This window comes from Eumetopias jubatus, unplaced genomic scaffold (assembly GCF_037043125.1).
Source record: "Eumetopias jubatus isolate StellerSeaLion01/CBP00866 unplaced genomic scaffold, mEumJub1_p1.0 scaffold_5, whole genome shotgun sequence".
NCBI classification, from domain to species: Eukaryota; Metazoa; Chordata; class Mammalia; order Carnivora; family Otariidae; genus Eumetopias; species Eumetopias jubatus.
In genome coordinates this window covers 113,992,985-114,019,217 of record NW_028274811.1, presented here as the reverse complement: position 1 = coordinate 114,019,217, position 26,233 = coordinate 113,992,985, and the positions used below count along the sequence as shown (strand labels likewise).

Here is a 26,233-nt window from a genome sequence, read left to right as displayed (position 1 = left end):
ATGCGGACTTCAAAGGGTTGAACTGACATACGGGGCCCAGCTCCTGGCAAGCAGTGAGCACTCAAATGTGTTAATAACAACATGGCATTGGGCTGGGCCTCCACCAGATGCCTCCTCCTGCCATGGCTCCCCATGACCCCGTGATTCCTGGTCTCAGAGCACGCAAGTGGATGCACACAATGGAAAAAGAGGGGAGAGAGAAGGTCCCCAGGAAGTGACAGAAGCTCCGGCTCTGTCGCCACCCACTAACCCCGCTGATGCCATTTACTTATGGTGGGGGGCAGGTATGGATGAAGCTTAATTTATACAATAAAAAGTCAGTTTAGCCCCAACTGTTAAAATGGTTTATTTTTGTAGGCATGGCTGTGCACATGTGGAAAGAACCCTCAGCACTGGTCCAGGGTTTTGCGGGCTCTGGGGTCTGCAGAATCCAGCTGCAAGGCTGAAGTTCAAGGCGGCCAGGAGTGGGCCTTATTTGTAACAGTCTGAAGTTTCCAAGTGAGCAGAACAACAAGACCTTGCATGAGATGAGTCATACCGACTCCCAGGATCAGAGAAGTCACAGAGGATCAAAGAACAGATGAGCCTTCCAGCTCCCTGCCCCTCTCAAACCGAAAGACGACTTTTGGAGGGCTCACTCTAATCTGTTCCAACTAATTTTCAAGAATTGAGTTGAGAGGAAGAGTTAACAGGAGACTTAGTTGCTATAGCCACTTGGATCCCTGACAAAGTGGGCTTCAGTGGAATAATAAAAAGCAACATTTTTCCCACCACAAAATGTATGGAAGTCAAAACCTTACTCGTGATGAAGAGATTAAAGACATAACTTAGTAGCGTGTCAAGCAATCAAAAATAAATGGGAATGGCATTGAGCAACTTGCAAAGCACCACAAATAAATGTTACTTATTTATTCAAGGACGCTTATGTAACTGTTTTCAAAGGGCACATGTATTTTGCTTTTCCTGTTTAATTCTTTGTCCCATTATGCTGTCTGCCCACCAGCCACAGGCCAGGTGGCAGAGTAATGTCACACACGCTGGATCAAAACGTTCGGTATTCATCCCACTGATCACCTCACTCTGTGAAGCAACGTAGATGAGTTTTGCACAGTCATCTTGGCTTCATGAGTAGACATGCAGTTGATTAAAAAAGATTTTGGCTAAAGGACCAGGGAGCAAGGGCACTCTTCATGTTGGCTGTGGGAGCCTTGCTCCCACCCACACTCCCCTGCTGGTTCCTGCCTGGGTTTCTTGTATACAAGGGCAACTGGCAAAGCAGTACACCTGCCCTCGATCTGCCAGAGCAGAGTTCATGGGGGAGATGAGACCACTTCCCCTATGGCCTATCCTAGAGCAGTGCACCAGAAGCCAAACAGAGTTATACTTTGGGCTGCATGATGATGGAATGCCAGCTTCTTACCTGGTGTCATCAGAAACTGCACACAAGACTAACATGACATGTCAATACTCAGCTCCAGCCCTATTCCACCAGCTCAGCACTCATGCTTACGGAGAGACTGGTCTTTCCTGGCTGAGGACCGAGATGCCATAAGCCAGCTACAGAATTTCCCTCTGAGCACCGGTGGTTAAGGAAGCACCAGCCCCTCTTCTGGCATGATTACAGGCTGACCAGGACTAACTGCTCTAGGCACTGGGGAATCCAGGTATCCACAGAGAGGCCAGACTCACCTTTAACAAGTGAACTCTTACCTCTACCAGGTATAAACTGCTTCATATAGTCACGTACCTGCTAGCCGCTCTGCCCACCGGGGACCTGTCTATGGATCACCTGAGCACAAAGGACAGATTTCTAAAGTACTTTCCCACCATTTGTCCCACCCACCCTAAATCCAGTCTTTGCCCTTTCCTGCCATGCTCCATGCCCTCCATGGGCTACATCACCTAGGCTCCCTTACCTTTCAGCTTGGGTTGGATACCAATGGGGATCAGAGGAGGAGAGAGAGTTTTGGCATTTCTTCCCTATTCCTTCCCTGCGTTAGCCTGTGTTTATGGCAGGGGCTGTGCCCTTCCATGCTCACCGCTCCTGTTGGGCACCCTCCTTCACAGCTGAGCTCTCCTGGGCTATCAGGAGTAGCAGTGGCTCCCTGTTGTTTCATGTCCCTGGGCGCTCAAGTCCCTTTGCCTTGCCCACACCTCTGTGAGTAGCTCCTTGATTAAAGTCTCTTCATTTGAACGGCCAGAGTCAGATTCTGTTTCCTGCCAAGATCTGATTGAAACTGTATCTTTCAGCAATAATATCTGTGATTTTCACATTTGTGGTCCGAGCAGACATATAAATGCTTTGTTGAAACAACATCCTGAAAGAGGTACATTACGGGCACTAGAATTATGACTTCTGATTCAGGTGGGTAAGTAACTGCACATGGGCTATTTTTTTTTTTTTAACTCAGGACTTTGGACTATAAAAGAATCTGTTGATAATGATTAAGTCCAATTATGTCAAGTTTGTTAAATAGTTACTTTGAAAATCACATACATAAACATATACATGTATCTCAACTAAATAGTATCACTGGTAAGACTTCAGGTATAAACTTTGTGTTTACTAATGAATTGGAGAAAACCACTAATCTCTGTTGTAGACTTGTCTGAATTGTCCCTTGTCTTCTACTTGCATTGTCCATATTCAGATGATTCTTCTATGTATGTTCCATGTTGATCTTGTTCTGTGTCCAGGACTTGATTCTTCATCTAGGAAATGAATGTCATCAGGGACTAAGCCTTCACTGCTAAATTATCATGAAGTCTTGGCTTCGTTCTGATGCATTTGGCAAAATGCTGGCTGCCTACTGCTTTTATTCCTTGTTCTCCCATTGGAACAGTAATCTTTTATTTAATAAGTTAAAAATATAGTTCAGGAGGCCAATTTTTGCCAATGGTAATTATTAGTACTTTAAAACTTGAGAAGGAAGAGATTTTCCCCAGAAAATTATTTTTTTAGATAAAATAATAGATTTACCATATGTTGGTTTTGACCAAGGGATTTCTTTTATCAATTTTTTCTGACCCTTTTCTCCAAGAAGATTGGTCCTTCGGATGCATGTGACCTTCCCCATCACCAGTCTCTTCTCTATATGGATCTCTTGACACCTTCACAAAAATAAAAGCCTAAAGAACAAACAATTAAGACTATTCTAGATGTCTGGGGTGGAAAGTTGATAGATCTTTTTTTTTTCTCCCCTGGACTATGAATTATTAAAAGCCTCCTCATCTTTCAGACTACTGAGCACCATGATTTAGATCCCACACCAAGCATTCTTGGGTTTGCTTGAGTTGGTCTCTTTGAATACTGTCAGCTGGTGCAGCAAACTACTGGCCTCAATCCTATCAAGTGAGTCACAAAGACAATTTTTTGACTTCTGACTGCATGAAACTTTATTCTTACAACAGGTCTCTGGCAGTTAGTACCATAAGCCCAGTGCCACTCAGAGAAGGGCCGTCTTCCTTAACATCATGCTATCTCAATGCCCGGCTTCCTATATTCTTGCTGCATGTTATGTGGAAATGGCTTCCCTGTGTGTGTGAATGCAGTCTGTGAACTGGAAGCACACAGTTCCTAGGGCCCTCACTCTTCTTCTTTGCTTTTTCAGAGAAAGGTTTAAAACTCATTCTAGTTAGAAGAGTATTTTCTGATTGAAATCCAAACTTTAAAACATTTCTCTGGCCACCTACCACACAATCTACACATATTGGGCCTTAGCACTTCTAGTGTAACAGTTTTAAACATCTCAGCATTGGCAGCTCAGGGGCTTCTGGCTTATCAATTACCCAATAATATACAAAAACAAAATATGTCTAGAGCCGGCCTATTACTTAGCCAGAATAGATGATGCCAATGTGGTGTGACTTGATCAAAACAAGGACTATTCTCTACCCAAACCGTCTTCATCCCTGCCACCATACCTGACAGCCCATTATTAAAGATCTGTAGAGTTTTTATTATTATTATTTAAGAAACATTAAATAAAATGAGAATACATGATAAAGAGGCAACACCTTAAAATATTTTTGAGCTATGAGATGTTGGCTGGTATTTGCTGACAGTAAATCTTTGCAGATGAGGATTGTTAAGAGAAATCAAGATACTGAGAATAGAGATGAAAGTGTCCCCATGGTCAATTTTACCTTCTTTGGAATTTGGTCTTGACCAGTTCTGACAGTTCTGGGTTTTTGTTTTGTTTTATTTTGTTTTGTTTGTTTATTTGTTTTTTGGCAAATTTCAGAAAGCACAGAGAGAACTAAAAGAAACATTCAAACTTTATTAAGGGAGAAATGATTAAAAGTAGATTTTGAAACATGTTCTTTCCTGTTGACACATGTTCAAAGAATGTCTGGAGGAAATACAGACTGATTCAACTATTGGCATCAAATCACTTACAATGTGATATGGTTGCTATCTTGAATATGAGGGAAAAGAAAAAGAAGCTTCCCAAAGTTATAATTTTGTTGATGAAAACAATGAAAATCTTAATTTAGAATCTATTTTATGTTATTTTGATTTTATCACTGTGAATTCCCTTGGAGACATTTACTCAAAATGGCTCTATTATATTCCTGGTTCCTGATGTTACCGGTATAAAAGAGTATAGGAAGGACAAAGGCTTTACTATTTCAAATATAGAGTTAGTAACTATAAATATTCACCTATGAATATTCCTTCTCAGGTAAATTCTGAGTCTTCCTCCTAAAAAGTCAGGAAATGTAGTAGACAGGTAACAAGTTATAAAATCTTGATTAAACACATAATTTGGCACAACCACTTACCCGTTCTTTTGCTCACTTAGCAAGTTCATAGAATGTTCATTTTACTCTGTGGGGAACAGAGCAAGACAGTAAGATATAAATATACTTCTGCCCATTCCCACCTTGCTAAAAGAATCCCTATTTTGTTCAGGTCTATTCCCCCTCAAAGATGATCCAAACCCCAGCTCCACAGATGTACCCAAGCCAGTCCAGTGGGAAATGGGAAACCTCATTCCCCTTGCTAGGGACTGCTTTCAGGAAGGAACGTGATCTTATTCTGTCCAACAAAATGTGGGAGGGAGAGATGCCCATGTGTTTCTGGGAAAGGTGTGGCATCCTAAAATACACCTGCAGGAATTGCTGTGGACTTTTATGTTCCCTCTAAACTTGTACCCAAATGTGACACCTGGGGTCATGAGGTTAGTGAACACAAGGACTGAGGATGAAACCCTGAGTCTTGATAGTAACATTGAGCCCTGAATTAATCAACCCTGGTGTCCTACCCTTGAGTGTCTTGTTACATGAGAAAGTGAATTTCCTTGTTGTTTAAGTCCCTCTGGGTTGGGTTTTTTGCTACTTGCAGCTGAAATCATTCCTTGCTGGTGCAAAGTGCACAGACACAGTTCTCGAGAAGCTAACAATCTCAGATGAATAGGCTGAATATGATAAATATCATAATAATATCAAGCAAGATGTTAACATGACTTCTAAGGCTTCCTCTTGCTTTTGGAAGAGGGAAAAGTTACTTCCACCCAGAATGATTAGGAAGTGCCACATGTGGAAGGTAGCAGGAGAGGCTGCAGGAGAATAGTTGGTGGAGCAATATTATGAAAAGAGGTCATGATGGAAAATTGAAGATATTCACTGTTTTCCATCATGAGTTGTATGGAATTCAGGTGTCCAGACACGTTCTATAAAAAAAAATGTTCTGGGGTAAAATAAAGTTGAGAAACTGAGCATACTCTAGTTCCACAGAGCCCCCTGGGTATTAACAATGCATATTAGCATTTAAAGGCTTGAAGAAGTCTTGAAGACCAAAACTACACTTATCTTCATTGAATTGCCTATTTGTTCCTGAAACTTCTTGGACAACAGAACCCTTCTTGCTTCAGGACAACTGCTATCAACACACCTATGGGTACACACTTTGGGAATGGTTGGGCTGAAGAGAGTAGAGGGACTTCTAGAGAGAATTTGGAGAACAGGAAGAGGAAGTGGCAGTAAAGAGACAAGTAGTGATCAAAGGGGTGAAGAATATACATATAGCATATCAGGAGTCAGGGACAGAGGATTCTTCCAGGAAAAGCTGGTCAGCAGAGTAAAAGGATGCAAAAAAGTAAAAAAAAAAAAATGAGGACTGAGAAAAGCCGTGACAAGAGTCACTGAAAATGTGTTTCACTAGTAAAGTGAGAAATGAAAACAATTTGTCAGGATGACAAGAGATAGTAAGAAATTGATTATGAAAAAAAGAAAAAGAATGATAAACTGAGGATCAAACATATTCAAGTGAAAATCTTTCATGAATAGATAGGTCTGTTGCTTGCATACAAAATTAACGTAGGGATAGATGGATGGATGATGGATGAATATTAAAGGAATGAGCTAGTGAACATGTAGAAAGTCAAGCTGCTATTTAAAGAAATAATTAAAAGTTAAAGTCCCCAGGAGACGAGGAAAAGAATAAAGGTGTCCCTCTTCAGAGGTGTTCCCACTTGACCAGGGAGAAAAGGTGAGTAGTTTGATAAAGAGACAGATTCTCCTTCAACTTCCGAAGTAAAAGGTGACATGATGGTATCTAGTAAAGTGGGAAACGGGATCCTGGGGAAGATGACGAAAGTCTGGAAAGGGTATTGTGGCCCACAATCTAGAGAATGAAAAAGAGATGAGTGAAAGAATTTCTAGAGCACAGTGAACACCCTACTTTTGAGCTGGTGGGGTGGCCCACTAGGCTCTGTGATTTCTGCAAGAGTACTCTTTAAGCTAGAATCTGAGAAAGCAAATGGTAAGGGTGTTGTGTAGTTGGGCAGTTCTGTAGTAGAAGGTTATGAGGGTAGACAAGCCTGGAGTTGATATGTGGACCTTGTTACTATGACTGTCTTGTTCAGACTGAAAAGAGGTCAGACGTGTGCAGAAGAGAGCTAGTGGACGTGGTTACGTTGCAAGAAGGTAAGTGATTTGAAATTCTGGCGAGAATAGAAAGTGTGTATTTTGGACTTTGGAGAGAAAAAGAGGTGAATTAAGGAACTGAAAGAAGGAAAGATGATTTACACAGTTCACAGTCTCAAAGAAATATCACTTTTCCCCGCACCATTTATTGAAGAGACTTGTCTTTTTTCCATTGCATATTTTTTCCTGCTTTGTCAAAGATTATTTGACCATAGAATTGAGGGTCCATATCTGGGCTCTCTATTCTGTTCCATTGGTCTATATGTCTGTTTCTGTACCAGTACCATGCTGTCTTGGTGATCACTGCTTTCTAATATAGCTTGAAATCAGGCAGCATGATGCCCCCAGCTTTGTTTTTCTTTTTCAACATTTCCTGGGTGATTTGGGGTCTTTTCTGATTCCATACAAATTTTAGGATTGTTTGTTCCAGCACTTTGAAATTGGAATTTTGATTGGATGGCATTGAAGGTATAGATTGCTCTGGGTAGCATAGACATTTTAACAATGTTTATTCTTCTGATCCATGAGCATGGAATGTTTTTCCATCTTTTTGTGTCTTCTTCAATTTCTTTCATGAGTGTTCTATAGCTCCTAGAGTATAGATCCTTTACCTCTTTGGTTAGGTTTATTCCGAGGTATCTTATGGTTTTTGGTGCTATTGTAAATGGAATCGTTTCTCTAATTTCCCTTTCGACAGTTGCATTGTTAGTGTATAAGAAAGCAACTGATTTCTGTGTATTGATTTTGTATCCTGTCACATTACTGAATTGCTGTATAAGTTCTAGTAATTTGGGGGTGGAGTCTTTTGGATTTTCCACATAAAGTATCATGTCATCTGCAAAAGAGAGAGTTTGATTTCTTCTTTGCCAATTTGAATACTTTTATTTCTTTTTGTTGACTGATTGCTGTTGCTAGGACTTCTAGTACTATGTTGAACAATAGTGGCGAGAGTAGGCATCTTTGACGTGTTCCTGATCTTAAGGGAAAGGCTCTCAGCTTTTCCCCATTGAGGATGATATTTGCTGTGGGTTTTTCATAGATGGATTTTATGAACTTGAGGAATGTTCCCTCTATCCCTATACTCTGAAGAGTTTTAATCAGGAAAGGATGCTGTATTTTGTCAAATGCTTTTTCTGCATCAATTGAAAGGACCATATGGTTCTTCTCTCTCCCCTTATTAATGTGTTCTATCACATTGATTGATTTGTGAATGTTGAACCACCCTTGTATCCCAGGGATAAATCCCACTTGGTCATGGTGGATGATCCTTTTAATGTATTGTTGGATCCTATTACCTAGGATTTTGTTGATAATTTTGGAATCCATATTCATCAGGGATATTGGTCTGAAGTTCCCCTTTTTGGTGGGGTCTTTGCCTGGTTTGGGGATTAAGGTAATGCCAGCCTCATAGAATGAGTCTGGAAGCTTTCCTTCTGTTTCTATTTTTTGGGGAAAAATTGGACAGCCACATGCAGAAGAATGAAACTCAACCATTCTCTAACACCACACACAAAGATAAACTCAAAATGGATGAAAGATCTCAGTGTGAGACATCCATCAAATTCTAGAGGAGAACATAGGCAATAACTTCTTTGACATTGGCTACAGCAACTTCTTTCAAGATACATCTCCAAAAGCTAGTGAAACAAAAGCAAAAATGAACTTTTGGGACTTCATCAAGATAAAAACCTTCCAGGGGCGCCTGGGTGGCTCAGTCGTTAAGCGTCTGCCTTCGGCTCAGCTCATGATCCTGGGGTCCTGGGATCGAGCCCCACATCGGGCTCCCTGCTCGGCGGGAAGCCTGCTTCTCCCTCTCCCGCTCCTCCTGCTTGTGTTTCCTCTCTCACTGTCTCTCTCTCTGTCAAATAAATAAATAAAATCTTTAAAAAAAAAAAAGATAAAAACCTTCCACACAGCAAAGAAAACAGTCAACAAAACAAAGAGGCCACCCACAGAATGGGAGAAGGTATTTGCAAATGACACTATAGATAAACAGTTGGTATCCAAGACCTATGAAGAACCTCTCAAACTCAACACCCAAAAAACAAATAATCGAGTCAAAAAATGGGCAGAAAACATGAACAGACACTTCTCTGAAGAAGATATACAAATGGCTAACAGACACATGAAAAAAATGTTCATCATCATTAGCCATTAGGGAAATTCAAATCAAAACCACATTGAGATACCACCTTTCACCAGTTAGAATGGCAAAAATTGACAGGCAAGAAACAACACATGTTGGAGAGATTGTGGAGAAAGGGGAACCCTCTTACACTGTTGGTGGGAAGGCAAGTTGGTAGAGCCACTTTGGAAAACATTGTGGAGGTTCCTCAAAAAATTAAAAATAGTGCTACCCTATAACCCAGCAATTGCACTCCTGGGTATTTACCCCAAAGACAAGGATGTAGTGAAAAGAAAGGCCATATGCACCCCAATGTTCATAGCAACAATGTCCACAATAGCCAAACTGTGGAAAGAGGTGAGATGCCCTTCAACAGATGAATGGATAAAGAGGATGTGGTCCATATATACAATGGAATATTACTCAGCCATCAGAAAGGATGAATACTCAACTTTTACATCAACATGGATGGGACTGGAGATTATGCTAAGTGAAATAAGTCAAGCAGAGAAAGTCAATTATCATATGTTTCACTTATTTGTAGAACATAAGGAATAGCGTGGAGGATATTAGGAGAAGGAAGGGAAAAATGAAGGGGGGGGGAATCGAAAGGAGAGACGAACCATGAGAGACTATGGACTCTGAGAAACAAACTGCAGATTTTAGAGGGGAAGGGGGTGGGGGGAAGGGTTAGCCCGGTGATGGGTATTAAGGAGGGCACATATTGAATGAAGCACTGGGTGTTGTATGCAAACAATGACTCATGAAACACTACATCAAAAACTAATGATACAATGTATGGTGATTAACATAACATAATAAAATAAAATTTAAAAAAAGAAAAAAACTAACGCTGTATTGTATGGTGACTAACAAAACATAATAAAATAAAATTAAAAAAAATAAAAGAAACATCACAATTCTAGGGGCACCTGGGTGGCTCAGTCGGTTAAGTGTCTGCCGTCGGCTCAGGTCATGATCCCAGAGTCCTGGGATCGAGCCCCATGTCAGGCTCCCTGCTCAGCAGAGAGTCTGCTTCCCCCTCTCCCTCTGCCCCTCCTCCCTGTTCATGCTTGCTCTCTCTCTCTCCCCCAAATAAATAAATTTAAAAAAATCTTAAAAAGAAAAAGAAATATCACAATTCCATTGTTGCTAAAAATCCATCAACTGACCCGTCAACCATGAGAATTTCGTAGATGACGCCTCTGTTGACTTCTATCTTCTTAGTCTGGTAGTCTTTTTACCAGTGCTTGCTATCATTGTTATGCTGTTATATATCAAACCTATACCTCCTAAACTTTGCAAAAAATGTGCAATGTGCTTATTTTTTATCCTATAATTACCAAGATTTTAAAATATTATTTAAACAATTATTTAAGCTATTATTTATAGGTCCCTATTGAGGAAAATTGACTAAGATATTATTTTATTTGTATTTATATTGATTTGCTCACCAGTTGAGCCTACTTATGGTGAATCTTATCTTTTTTGATCAATCTGTAAGACCACTTCATATATTAAAGATATTCTCTTTCGGGGGGAATGTTTTTCAATACAAATGACAAACATTTTATCATAAGTCTTGGATATACCTATAGTATTGTTTGCCTTACATTAAGTCATAAAATTTTATATGCTCCAATACTGATGGTTTCCTTTCTGCCTTCCCCTCTCAAACACTATTCTAGATTTACCATTTCAGGGGCACCTGGGTGACTCTGTCAGTTAAGCATCTGACTCTTGATTTCAACTCAGGTCATGATCTCAGGGTTTGTGAGATTAAGCAACTACTTTGAGCTGAGCGGGGAGTCTGCTTGAGATTCTCTCCATCTGTCCCCACCAGGGACCCTCGTGCTCTCTCTCAAAAATAAGTAAATAAATCTTTTTTAAAAATTACGGTTTCACTTAGATTTATAATTATTTCATTTTTCATAGACAATCTTTGATCCACCTGGAATTTGTGATAAAAAGTAGGATAGGGATTAGCCTATCCTACTGCACAGCCACATGCTGGGGATAGTGGCGGGGAGGGGATGGAGACGTGCTAGAATGTGTATGCGTGTGCATGTGTGTTGTTTGGTCAATCATCAGCCTTCGGTAAAGTATTTCTATCATGCTTAGAACTACATGATAATTTCTACTTGATCTCATCTAAATGAAACACTGATTTTTTTGAGTTCCAGCTGGGCCATAGCCTCATTAACAAATCTGACCACCCCCTTTGAAATACTTACTAGTATGCCTCCTGTGACTTTATTTATTTTGTGAAATCCTTCTGATTAGTTCAAACAACGGACTTGCTTTCAATAGAATAAGACGATTCATTTTTAAAGACCTGTTTCTATCGTAGAAAGCTGATATATTTGGCTTGGGACACATCTGAGATGTTTAAATATAAATGTGTTCTCTCATCCTCAACTGATGGTTTCCTTCTTTCTCTACAATATTTATTTCCTTCCCTTTCCCTTCCCTTCCTGCTTCTTCTTTTCTTCTGGTCTTTATCATCTGGTTCTTTCCTTGACTTGACCTACATATTGATCCCAGTTTTCTCCCTAAAACCCCACCAGGCTCAAAAGTCCTCAATTCCTCTGTGCAAGGCCAGTGTCCCCACAGGCCTGGAGCTGGGAAGAGAGGTCAGGGCTACAAACCTTCCTTTGGCAGTCATCCCTGGAGAAAGGATTTTCACATGCGTAAATCTTTTAGGATAGAGACCGCAGACAGCGTGAGTGCAAGATTTTCTGGATCTGCCTCAGGTCCAGGACATCGCAGGGACCACCCCATGTGGGACTCTCCTCATCACTCCCAAAACATTTCAGCTCAGTGAAAATGAACATCAAAAGCCACCCTGAAGAAGAAAAGAAAACGAAGAGATGTCAGCTTGCAGCCTGGAGAACCAGCTGAGAGGACAGTGTCTGACCAGGCAGCCAGCTCGGGAAGCACTAGGAGCCCCCTTCGCCATAAATTCCTATTTAAGAAAGGAAGGTGATTCACATGCAAAATATGTTTTGATGAAAAAAGTTAAGATGAAGGAAGATACAACAAATTTCCTTCTAATCCACTCTCATCCCCACCACCATTCCAGCAAGGGGAGGTCCTGGGGCAGTTCTTGGAAGTATTTAAGGGCCTTAGGAAAAAGCAGAGCTGCATGTGCTGCAACCCAGCTCACCCAGTTTCTCTGCCCAAGAGAAACCATTGACTATGGAGACGACTGAGAAACCTCTGCCCTTGAGGTTCAGGCCAAAGCCCCAGCCCAGGTCTCCGTCAAGGGGTACTTTGCATTCCTTACAGCGATTGTTCTCAAGCTCATCCATTTTAAAAAATCTCATGGGAGGCATGGCTGTAATGTGAAGCTGGGTGTATATTTTCTTGGGACCTCTGGACACAATGTCCTCATACAGCACCCCAATAGCCGTTCCCAGCCAGTTTTCAAAACTGCTGTAGTTTCACCATATTTGTTAGCAGATTCATTTATCAAATGAGTGAAACCATTACTGGACAGAAGTCAAGGCTCGTAGGGTGGTGAGCCATAAAGGAAGGACCCGGGGGAATTCTGCCAAATCCTGATCTCACGTGCCTGGGGCTGAGGAGGTTGGGACAGCCAGGGGAGTCTTGGAAATCTTGGTGTTGGGAAACTTTTTCAAAGGAGGCTAAAAGGGAAGAGAAGGAAAGAGCTTGAAACAGATCTGCTTTGCAGCTGTGTCTACAGAGCTGTGGTCACACTACCTGCGGGGAAGACCAGGTGTGTTTGAGGTTTTGTTGTTGTTGTTCATTTGTTTGGTTTCAGTTTTAGTCCATTGTGGACCAATATTTTCATACAATGCAACACAAGTAAATAGAAAACTTAAATTTTATAAAAGGCATAAAGAATATATGCCCTATTTTATGATCAGACTGAACAGATAATAAATAGCATTTCATTAACTAAAATAAATTAGTATGGAGCCCTGACAAATGGCTGTAACTGCTTCTAAACCGACACTCAGTTTCTGTCCTTAGCTTGCCCTAGGTGGGTAATGAACAGGTCACGGACGGAGACAGTTCTGGGGACACATTTTGAGCGGCATGGCTGTAGAGGGCAAGGCTAATGAAAGTGACGAAGCAGGTGTCTAGTGTGGGAAAGAAAGCAACCCAACAGAGAGAACCACACGTGGTCTTTGGGCAGACAGCTGTTCCATATGGGTCTCCCGAAACATTGGAGGATCAAAAGAGAGAGGAGGGATGAAGGAAAACAAAAACGCTGTTTTTGCTCTCTCCAAGAGCAGCTCATGAGGACTGCTGAGCACCACGCAGCACAGGCGGACCGCAAGGTCCCTGATTCGTGAAGCCGGTCCGGCACTGAGCACCGCCACACACTCGCTCAGCCCAGCACAGCTGTTGCAAAAGCCATCCAAAGCAAACACGGTTCTCCCCACAGCAGACTCAACAGAACAAAACCAACACCCAGAAATAAATTGGATCGCCGAGCTCATCATGTTACACAGCTCACTGTTCTCAAATCCAGGATCCTGAATATAATAACAAATGATACTATTAACTGGCGCATCGGTCTGAAGCCAAAAGCAAATAACTCATTACTATAAACCAAATTGATTCTCAGAATTTTCCGGGTCAGCTACAAGAAAGAGTTATGAGACTGTCCTCCCAATTGAACTAAATCTCATCCATGTCTAATTGCGGTGTATATGGCTAACTCCTTTTTCCCCTCTGCAGAGGCAGCTTGCCTCTTAGCACATCTGAACCTCAGGGACTTCTCAAAGTGGGGGAGACATGTGGTTGAAAGCAACGTGGAGCCTGGAGCCAGCACCCTAAGGGTTGAAGAACCGACCCTGCCACCCGCTAGCTCGGTAATCTCTAGCAACTCTTTATCCACAAAACAAGACTGACAGCCACCTCCCTGGAAATTCAGTTGAAAGTGCTTAGCAATTTGTAAAAAGCTACATGGATATGAGTCCTCACTACCTAGAAATAAGCAGCTGAGAGATGTTTTTAACCATGCCTCCCAACCCCTGCAGAAATGAAGCTTTGTCTCTTACACAGTTCATTTCCTCCTCAGAGTTCAAACCACTTCTGCACATCACACGTGATTTTTCTTATGTCCCCAGTATCACTGGGATATAGGGGAGAATTGGCATCACCAGGTCCACTTTGCAGCTTGGAAAAGTGGCTTATGTGAGATCTACCTAAGGCACATTAGCAGTGACAAAGATGACTTGAAAATTCATAGGGACATTTGGCTGGAACTAACAAGTTTGGTTCATGAAGTTTGTGGCTTTTCTTAATCCGCTCCTCCTTGTCTCACCCGCTGGGACTCTGCAACAGGAAGTCACCGCTCTGCATTTATTTTGTTGTTAATTCTGCTTATGTAACACCCAGAAGAGCTTTACTTTACTTTGTTGCATCCTTGTAAAGTGAAAACAGGATATTTTTCAAATTCTGTGCTCTGGAAGCATATTTATTAACATACAAGTTATTTCAGGTCAGGCAAATAATTTGGTCCCTGTTACATGCTGTGGAACCTTAGGTAAATTAAGAAAACATGAAAGTATATAAGTGATCATGTAAAGAGAATTTGGAAATAATAATAATAATAATTTAAGACACTTATATAATTAAATTATAATATATCCTATATAATTATAATATTGTTTATTATTATTCCTACTGTCTTATGCTAAAAAACAACAATTTGATAGGATTCTTTTGCAATCTGCCAAGCATAATAGCTCTGGATTTCAATTCTCCTTTATATAAAAAAAAAGGGATAGGATGCCTATATCTTAGAAAAAAGAAAATAATTTCTGTGAATTCAAGGTAAATTTTGGTCAGTATTTCTGGATTGGGGTTCCAGTGCTGGATTTATCTATTTGTACTCATAAAATTTGCACCATTGATCAGCAAGAAGTGCAAACAGAATCTTGTGGAATCTTAAGTTGAATAGCTTTGGTAGTGAAAGAGAAAGTACCATAGAAAGCGAGGCTATATATTTATCATCTATTCCTGAGGAGACTGACGAAATGCGGTCTTTGATTTTTAAAAGATATTTTTATCAAGGCCCTGGATAATCACATGATTATTTTCAATTAAAAATGAATAAAGGAGAGACTCAGAATTAAAAATGTGTTACCAATGTTCCTTTCTAATACATTATGAAATTTCCCAAAAATGTAACTAAAATTAACCCAAATTTGGTCAAATTTAGAGTAAATGGCATGACTAGGAATAAGTTTGCTACAAAACATATGGGTTTTTCTGGATGATATTCGGGCTTTAGCTAAGCCTACTGCAATGCAACCACGATCTGTGCAAGGTTCCATGTCTCTCCACATAATAAATCTATGTCCAAATGAAAAATAGAGAGAAACTAAGTATGATAGGCATGACTTTCTGCCAGGAAAAATAAAAAGTATTGCTACAGAGCAATGAACATCTTTGGATCCTGTCTGCAACTTCATTAAGTTCTTATGGCTTGGATATTTTTTATTCTTTCACCATTTATAACATGAGTACTCATACAGATGTTGAAGAGGGTTCACTCCTGAAATGAGTTCTTTATTGCGTATACAACAAAAAAGTGCTAAAAGTATAGATCTGATCGCCTCCAACTGATAAACACTTTCAAACGCAGGTGTGAAAAACCAAGATTCGAGTTCCACCACTGCTGTCTGAAACACTTGTGGTGAGAAAGATAAAACTTTCAAGGTCAAAGCTCAGTCTTCAGAATCTTCTTCCTTCACTAATGCCATCAGAATATTTCATCTAGCCTTCTTCAATCAAAGCCATTAAAATGGTGAAGTTTTCTTCTTTTCCTCTATTTTTCCTAACAGCTGGGGCTTTTATGACTCCAGAATGTGAGTATCTCCTAGACCCACCACATTTATGCATCAAATGAACTTCTAGTGATTGTGTTGTTATTTAGAAATGAAAAATTTTCCCAACCATGTCTATCCCTTGAACCTGTATTATCAATTATTAAATTTATTATACTATTTTATATTATTATTTAATTATATATTATATATGATATATAATATTATATATTATTAAGTGTACATGTGTTTATCGGTAAAATTATTATAGCCATTAGGAGATTGTAGGGTGGTTGTTTTTTTATCTTGGAAATGATATAATGACTATTGGAAGAATTACATGAAATAATCTGCTTGGATCTTTCATATTAAATCTTTGGGTTTTCTTCTGTAGGTTTCGGCATGGAGATTATTGGAGGGCGAGAAGTGTCGCCACATTCCCGGCCATTCATGGCCTCCATCCAGTACCGCGGCCACCACCTCTGTGGAGGCGTGCTGATCCACCCACAGTGGGTGCTGTCCGCGGCCCACTGCCGCTCCTGGTGAGTACCTGCTCTGACCTTGTGCATTCTACCTCCACCGGCTAGAAGAGAAGCTTGCCTCTCCCAGGAGAGAAGTTTGTTTTTTAACATTCTAAGTTTAATGAGCACTGTAATGTTTGAAGAATACAGATGTAATATCAAGGGGTATGAATAACAGTTCAATCATATATATGTATATTCTTTTAATTGAAATAGAGTTGACATATAATAAATATTAGTTTCAGGGGTACAACAGTGATTCAACAATTATGTACATTATGATAGGCTCACCACGATTAAAGTATTATATTATTGACTATATTCCCTCCGCTGTAGTTTCATCCCTGTGACTTATTTATTTTAAAACTGGGAAGTTTGTACCTCTTACTCGTTCATCCATTTTGCCTATCCCTCCACCCCTCCCCTCTGGTAACTACCAGTTTGTTCTCTGTATTTGTGAGTCTGTTTCTCTCTTTTTTGTTGTTACTGTTTGTTTGCTTGTTTGTTATTTTTTGGATTTCACATGTAAGTGAAATCATATGGTATTTGCCTTTCTCTGGCTTATTTCTCCTAGCATACTATCCTCTAAGTCCGTTCATGCTGTAGTAAATGGCAAGACTTTCATCTACCCTTAGCTTCTGTGATCACTGACCAACTGGTGGAGTTGACTTCCCTCTTGCCCACCCAAGTTTTCCGCCCTGAGTTTTCCTTTTCAGGGAGAACTGGGCCACCTTTCCCAGGCAGGCCACGGGACAGATCCAAGTCCTCTGTGGAAGGCCAGGGGAGGCAACAACTGTAGTAATTGGGGCAGCGGCCTTCCTGACCTTGTTAGACAGCCTGTGTTTGTATCTCCGCTTTCCCATTTTACAAAAGGGGAATAATAATAGTAGTACCTGTTTCATGGGGTTTGGAGGATTAAATAGTACCTATTTAAACATTTTAGTATGCTTAGCACATATAGTAAGCACAAATAAGTTGCAGCCATTATTGTTATATGTACGAGAAACCTGCTTTGTTAATGGTTTTTTAGACCCCTTATGTTAACTTCTCTGCCCTGCCTCCCACCCCAGAGGCCTGAGACTCACAGTTTGGAAATCACAGCCATAAAGGGGCAACAAACTTCCCAGCAGAAGAAGAGAAAAAAAAAAAAGTTATAGATGATTTCTATAAGGAAAAAAGAGCTATTTTTTCTGGCATACTTAGAACAAAAGCTTTTCTCAAAGTACATTTCAGTCTGTGATTCTCTTACTTCAGCTAAAAAGGTCCCAAGCTCTTCTTGGGTTGCTGCAACCTTTGCAAAAGGAAAAGCCTAGAAAGCCAATTTGGTGTTTGTTGTTGCTTTGTTTGCTTGTTGGTTTGGGGGGATTCGGTTTTTGTTTGGTTTTTGTTGTTTTTGTCTCTATGTTTCTTTCTTCTCTCTCTTGCCTGAATAAGCCAAGGAGAGATGGGGCTTTCTTTCCTTACAAACATTATAGCACTTCACTTAAGAATCTCTTGGCTATAATGGTTTGCTAGCCAGGCTATGGAACAACTGAATTGACTTACCTCTCCATGTTGATTGCCCACATTTTAATAAGACTAGACACAAATTTAGAAATTTTGAAGCCCGCAGAAAGTGAGAACTTCTGTTTTATTTCTAAATAGCAAGCTATTAATCTCCAGTTTACTACGACTCCTTCATTCATATGGGGTTTCTGCTGTCGTAGAAACCACCCTTGCATCCCTATCACTTCTGTCCTGTTCAGAACACTTGTCTCCTGAGGACCAGCGAGGCAGAGGGTGACCATCAAGAAATGTTCATTCAATTCAGGATATGCACATCTTCAACTATCCTTATGGCACACATTCAAGTGGATTCTAACCTCCCCAGACACAGGCCTTGACTTATAAATGCTCAAGAAAGTCTGGAGAGAAAGAAGGAAATAAATTGGAAGACTTTCTTTCTTTTTTTTTTTTCCAAGCCAAAAACACAGTGTGTGAAGTCCTTCACAAGCCATATAGTGCTTTCCGAAAGTAAATAATACTATTAATTTGAATTTAAAATTTTGTCAAGTGAACTTAACTTGATAGGAGTGGGTCCTCAAACTGACAAATTGGGGAAAAGAGATCTTGGAATTAAAAAAAGAAAAAAACAACTCTTGCTAAATACCATTTTAAATGGCCAGAGTTTAAAGAACTCCAGAATATGTGGATCAAATTTCCTCTCCAGGACAGTTGGGTGTAAAAATGTAGGCGGATTGGTGCTTAGAAAAATATTAAGCTTTATGAAATCCAAAATATTTATGAAATAGTTTAATGGTGGCTTCCCACAAATGTACTCTCAAGTATCCTGGGGGAATACTTACTAACTCGAGGCTCTGCTCTCAGCAAAATGGTGAAGGAGGCCAGATCTGGGGTGCCCCCTTCTCACTCCCCATCCACGCAGTTCCTTACTGTGCCTCTTGGCCCCTCTATTAGTTGCCTTGCCAACTAGAAAAGGAAACCAGTAAAAAAGCTTCTTGTCTAATCTTATTTACAGCATTTCAATTTATCAGAAGCAAAACTCTCACCAACTCTTTTCTACTGTTTTTCTGAATCTCCCCCCTCACTGAGCACCCCCTCCTCTCACCTGCCTGGGCTGTAATTAGATGACCCCCCCCCCACAACCCCTTCCACTTGGCCTCCCCCCCATCTCAGACCGTCCCAGAGCATCCAGAGTAGAATGGTGTAGATTCAGGCCCCGGGGGCTCAAACCAGTTGAGTTTCAGTCCCGCCTGCATTTGCATCCTGGAGCCTTCCCTTAATATCTGTGGGACTTTCTCAAGTTTGTTCATTTACCTGAGGCTCAATCTTCTCATCTGCAAAGCGGGGATAATCCTAATAGCTCCCTCACAGGACTGTTGTGAGGTGTAAATGAGGGACAATATATAAAATGCTTAGCACAAAACCTGGTACAGCACAATAACATAATAACTGTTATATCATGTCATCAGGTTATTTTCTGTACCTTCCATGGTAGTCACTGAGGCACAAGTCTGATGATCCAGGAGTGCTGAGGATGGGACTGTAATATCCCCTCTCCAACAGCCAGCTAATTCCCTGGTGTCTTAGATTGAAGAGACCTCCAGGGAGTCAGGACCCAGTCTTTGTCAGCCCTGGAGGAGTGGATCTAAGTAGCAACAGGGCTCAGTGCCAAGGCAAACTGGCAGAGGAAATAAGGGGCTTGAAGGGGCTTGACATGGGGCTTCCAGAGTGTCATGGAAAGGAGCCCTGGACTTGGAATCACAAAAGCTGCATTTGAGTCCCGATTTCCCTACTTATGTGTGTCACCTTTGGCCAAAGAACCCTTCCGCCAATGAAGACTATACAGCACATCAGCTTGAACAACACTGAGAAAGGGTTCTTTTTAAGCCCAATGGAAATGATGTTTCAGTAGACAGAAAAGGATTGTGAGCAACACTCTGGTTCCTGCTCTGCATGTAATTCTGTTCCAGGTAGGTCCAGGGTGGGACTCAGAAAGCTGCATTTTACACACACATCTCCAGAGGATTCTGAAGCAAAGACCACCTGCGGAGAAACCCTACAATAAACAAATGAAAAACGCTGGTATTATTACATATCTGTGTGAATTCAGACCTGGGTTTAGCTAAGGAGGTGGCATCCTAGAACTCAGGTAACTCCAGGTATCCTGTGGGCAGAAAAAATGACCTTTCAGATTCCAGCTGGAGTGTATCCGGAAACAGAAAGTCAGAAAGCATGCACAGTCTGCTTGCGTTGTACTGGGTATTAACATGTCCCAGGGGAGACAAAAATAACCAAAATATTTCAAAGGCATTAACTAATCAAGGACGTTGGTAAAAGATGAGGAAAACCAGAAATTTTCTCAGCAAACATCCCCTAATCAAAATTCATCTTCCACACCCGCATTTGTACCCCACAGCCTTCCTTGTGTTTTTAATGCATGTTTCCATCTTTTCTGTTAAAGCAGTAGTCCTGAGGATTTGGTATCATTCTCCACCCTCCCCCCCACCCCTCCACAGTTTGAGTTTAATGAGTATGTTGAATTTGAGTTTGAATCAATCCTAGGAAATCTGATCCACATCCTTTGAGAAATTTCATCCCCATCCTGATTTTGCAATAGGCAAACTTTTCAACAAATAGAGCTGAAATTCCCAAAATAAACCAAAATAAACTCTTGGTAGAAACCAAAGAGTGGTCATTCCTGGCAGTCACAGTCCTGCCATAGGCAAACCCACCCCACTGTAGTCCTGAGCTCCTTCTTCGAACCTGAAACAACACATTCTTCCTTTTTCTGTATGTTTCTGTGCCTTTTAATTCTTATTAATCTTTATGAATCCATATGTGGGAGTATGTGTGTGTTTTTATTTTTAATTAAAGTATAGTTGACATACAATATTATATGAATTTCAGACGTACAACATAGTGATTTGGCAATTATGCACATAAGGGGATGCTCAGCATGATAAGCATAGTTACCATCTGTTAACGAAAGTTATTGCAGTATTATTGACTATATTTCCTGTGCTGTAGTTTTCATCCCCCTGAGTTATTTTATGACCGAAAGTTTGTACCTCTCAATTCCCTTCACCTATTTTGCCCATCTGCCCACCACCCCCCTTTGGTAACAACCACTTTGTTCTATGTGTCTGTGAATCGTTTCTGTTTCTGTTTGTTTGTTCATTTGTTTTGTTTTTTAGATTCCACACATAAGCAAAATCTTACCGTACTTGTCTTTCCCCGTCTGACTTATGTGGGTGTGGATGTTTTTATTATAATCTGTCTTAATCCCTCTTTCAAGTGACAACGAAATAGTTACATGTAAACAAGTGTTAAGTCTTTCTAGAATCTTCCTTGTTCCCTAAAGGATTTGAAGCAGCTTTCTAAAGGCACACATTAAAATAGGATTTTTTTTTTTATAGAATGCTGAATGCCCCAAGGTGTTGTCAAGATCTCAAAAAAAAGAAAACATTTCTATTTCCATAACTAGATGTAAATGTAATTTGGTTGACATGCGGTAATTCAAATCAATTGTCGCACTATCAAAACACTGGTACTAGAGTTGTATATGACCAGGGATAAGACAAAACAAAGCAAAACAACTGTTGTTTTTTATCTGACTCACCTGTTTCTATCCTCTAAATCTCCACAATGGATTTATCAATGGCTACTAACCCTACAGTGTCTTTATTTCAAATTAGCAGTGATTTTTCACATTGAGGCAAGTTTTCCTTTCTTGTCCAAATTATCTAATTGACAGGACAGAACATAGCTTATCTGACAGCCATGTAATGGATCTTATTCTCCATATTGCACTGAGATGAGGTCTAGATATACCAGATTAGTAAATGCAGAGTTGAGTCTTTACTTTTAGTTATTAAAACACTTAATGTTGGGAAGATGTAAGAATTTTGGAGATTGATGGTAGTGATTAAAGAACAACAATGTAAATGTATTTAATGCCACAGAACTGTACATTTAAAAATGGTTTACATTATAAATTTTGTTATGTATATTGTACCTTAATTAAAGAAATTAACAATGATGGGTATAAATCTCAACCCACAACTCGAGAAATATAATTTCTTTTTACATAAATTAACATAATTTTGTTGTAAACTCGATTTCAATTAGAATTTCATTCCTTTTCCCCACAGTAGGGTATAAGTTCTGATATTCTTTTGAAATACTAGGGAATTGAAGTGGGGTGGGTCTGAGAGCAGGTCTTTTGGCCCTTTATATCATCCTTTCATGCTTGGGTCCACTAAGACCTCTGTCACTCCACCTAATCCAAACAGGTTACTTTAGAGATGGCCTTTGTTCCTGTATGTTCTCCACCATTTCTACTTCCCACTGGGGTATTTGGGACTCATTCTCTTCCTTCTATTCTCTTTGCTTTTTTTAGGCATAAAAAAGTCCAGTTTTTCAAGGTGATTTTAGGAGCACACTCTCTCTCAAAGAAAGAGACCTCCAAACAAATGTTTGAGATTGAAAAATTCATACCATTCTCAAGACATACATCATATCGTAAATCAAATGATATTATGCTGATTAAGGTATGTAGTGTTGCCTTCCTTCAATTTCTCCAGCATTCTTGTACACCATAGTTCAGCTGTTATATCATCTACAGAAAAGGATTTTGTTAGCACTGTCCCCATGTTTGAGGTAAACGTGACATGTTCTATAAGGGCCCCTTTTACTTCATACACTGCCTTGAAAGAAACAAGAATTTATCACAAATGCATCAGGTCTGTGTTTAAACAAAGAAAAGCAACCCTGATGCTCACATATGTGGGAGGGGAACATCCCAACAAGCCCAAAGATCCCCACTGAAAGTTTTTTTCCCCAAATGCTTTTATCATTAGCAAATGAAAATTGCAAGTCCTTTATACAACTGAGCCAACCAAGTGAATTCAGGGACACATAAGTGAGTTATAACTTAGTCTAGACCATACTTAGTCTAGTCCAGACTTAGTCTAGACCATACTCAAGGGTCTTATCCAGCAGGAAACAGCCCAGCCCTCAAAGTCATGACCTATGGATGTTATTCCACAGAAAACCATCCAATGCAGAGCAAAGGCCAGTTTGCTTAAGACTGGGCAAAATTCCTGCTCTGTCTAAGCTCCCTCCCCAAGCATCATTGAGCTCTACAGGGATTGGAGAGCATTTCAGAAAAGTAACAACCACAAATACAGCTGCAGGCTACCACCAAAGTAGATTCAAGAAGAGGGATGCCTTCCTAGACCAGAGGGACCACACATACATTGCTCAGACTAATAGCAGAATACTACTGGGGACAAATGATAATTTATGTTCTTTTCAATCTGTCAGCTTCACACGGCTGCAACACTTGACAAACATGTCCAGCTGCTCCACCCAAGCTCCAAAAATGATATCAGAGCTGGAACAAAATGCCAGGTTACTGGCTGGGGAGCCACCGACCCACAATTTTTAAGGATCTCTGATACCCTGCATGAAGTCACTGTTACGATCATAAATCGAAAACTTTGCAACAGCCCAAGTTATTATAACCACAACCCTATTATAACTGAAGACATGATATGTGCAGGAGACACCAGGGGCCAGAAGGATTCCTGCCAGGTAAGAGCCCATCCATCAAATAGTCATCTCAGAACGCTGCACATGCAGTCGAGCCTCCATGTAAACCTAGCACAGAGGAGAGGTATGGAGAACAGAAAATCACAACTCCAGAGAGTTCCTCTCCATTCCTGCACTGAGTTCCCTATTCTTTCTCATCTACCAATGTGAATGAGTCATAAGAACTTCCCCAACACATAAGCACTCCTTAAATGTCTGTGAATCAGGATGATAGACTGCATCTGATAACTTTTACAGGCTTTTTCAAAGGGATCTTACCATCCTTAGAAAGCCTACCAACTCTGAGTTCACTAGTGGTGTAAAATATAACTTCCTCTCCCCCCCACAAAACCCACCATTGTAGGCAATCAATAGAGAGGTGTTGGAAAGCCCAGATGCAAGAAGTTCAAATATATAGTATGTGTTTCTTAAATAATGCTGACAGATTGAATGAAAGGAAAGGAGTCATACTTTTCAGAATCTCTTGTTTCCTGAGGCAGTAAAAAAAACATAGTTGTTCATGTTTGCAGGTGACACGTAGCACAGATGGATTACTAATTTTTAAGAAATTAGAATGCACTATTGACATCGTACTGTATTAAACCTTGTTGAGGGGAGGACATGATGCTTTCAAAGATCACCATGTATCTGCCGTGCCCCAAGATTGTCATCCCCCTCAGCCTCTCTTTCTATGGCAACCAGAGCACAAAGTGCTACAGTTCCCCATGGGAGTGGCAGCAGAGGCAAATCTTCAGATTTGAAAGCCCCTCTTGTCACGCTGTCACTTTCCTTGACAGAATTGTAGTTACATGTTTAGGTCTGAGTCCTCAAGAATCCGTTCACGGAGCAAGTACTTACAAATTGTTGTATTTGTGCCGAGCATTATATTCAATTACAGGAGAATGCAAAAACGGGAAGAAAAAAAAAAGACAGAGTCCCTGCCACCAATGTATTTAGTACGATAATTTCTCCTCTCTGCCCATCTCAGTAGCAATTTGATTTCAGATCCGTGGGCACCAAGGTGAAATCCATAATTTAAACATCTCTTTCATTTCAGTGGATTCCTTTAAACTTTACTCATTCCTTAATGAATAAAGTTCAATAGTCACTGATTATCAAAGGTTGTATATATTAGTAGTCCTAGACAGAGACAGGGATATGGACAGAGAGAGAGACAGACAGACAGACAGATGGACAGAAACATCGTCCCAGACAGAGATAGGGACACAGACAGAGACAGACAGATGGACAGAATCATTGCCCTGGGCAGAGAGAGAGACAACCCACACTGAGTAAGGGGCTATATCAGGAACCCTTCAGGACACAGAGAAACCAAGGACCCACCTAATAATCCTTTGAGTAACAGATAATTAATGGTAGAAAAAGTTCTATAGTTTCTCACCAAGTATCTGTCTATTTTCTTTTTTCTAGGGTGACTCAGGTGGCCCCTTGGTTTGCAAAGGTGCCTTCTATGCCTTAGTCTCTGCAGGTCATAGATGTGGTGATGCCAAGAAGCCTGGAATCTACACCCTAATAACCCAGAAATACCAGGCTTGGATTAAAAGCAAGCTTGCTCCATCTCAGGCAAACTATGACCACAAATGATTTTCTTGGGTCTACCAGTTGCTTGTTTTATTTTCATAAGATGTCCTAGAGGCCACCTTTGTCTTTATATGTAGTTGGATGTAAAGTGGAGCACAGCTAGGGTCCACTCCTGCCCCCGTAGGACTGATTTTGTCAAGGAATCAAGTTCTCTTTCACGTCTGTAACTGCTGTGTTTTTACTATGCTGATTTCATTCTGAATAAAACTTAGAAGACTATGTCCTTTTCTTTTACTCAAATGAGAAAAAAGCAAATGATATACTCCCCACTCTATTCACACTCCCCCAAAGGGCAAAAAAAAAGAAAAACAAGCCTTCAGCCAGGCACCACCTTCAACCAGGTTTATGCTGTGATTTCTGCTGTGTTTTTACCCTAAACTGTGCTTTTAAAATAAGAAACAGTAAATTCAAACACCCCAATTCAAGTGAAAAAAGAATCATCAAGGCTAATACAAATATTTAGGGTAGTACTTATTACTGATTTCTGTCACACTTCGTTCCACACAGGATTTAAGGCAATGTACAAAAATATGTGCCATAAAACTAAATATGAAGTTAAAAATAATTTTTCTTCAAAAAATTAAAAATAGAAAATGTTATATGATCCAGAAATTCCACTGCCAGGTATCTATCTGAAGAAAACGAATGTACTAACTTGAGAAATTATCTGTACCCCCCCATGTTCACTGCAGCATCACTTACAATGGCCAAGATGTGGAAGCAAGTTAAGTGTTCATCAGTGGAAGAATAAAGAAACTGTGAGATATATAGATATATATACACACACACACACACACACACGTATATATAATATTCAGTAATATATATAATATATATTATACATATATATGTATGTTTATAATGTGTATGTATATAATATATAATTATATGTAATATATTACATATATAATATTCAGTCATAAAAAAGGATGAAATCTTGCCATTTGTGACAGCATGGATGGGCCTCAAGGGCATTATGCTGAGTGAAATAAGTCAGACAAAGACAAATATCCTATGGTCTCTCTTATATGTGGTATCATCTACAGAGAACGGATTGGTGACTACCAGAGGTGGCCAGTTGGCAGATGGGAGAAATGGGTGAAGGGGGTAAAAAGGTAAAAAAAAAAAAAAGTTAAATCATAAATAAATAAATA

The 26,233-nt window shown here is 40.1% G+C and overlaps 1 protein-coding gene across 1 annotated transcript; it reads left to right on the top strand.

Moving 5' to 3' along the window:
- Window positions 1-15,679: 15,679 nt before the first annotated feature.
- On the top strand, window positions 15,680-25,298 carry GZMK (granzyme K). The gene is made up of 5 exons (XM_028106608.1): window positions 15,680-15,903; window positions 16,256-16,403; window positions 22,285-22,435; window positions 23,211-23,480; window positions 24,909-25,298. Exons 1-5 carry the CDS (start codon window positions 15,840-15,842, stop codon window positions 25,080-25,082), a joined length of 807 nt encoding a protein of 268 aa, XP_027962409.1. The 5' UTR covers window positions 15,680-15,839; the 3' UTR covers window positions 25,083-25,298.
- The last annotated feature ends 935 nt before the right edge of the window (window positions 25,299-26,233 follow it).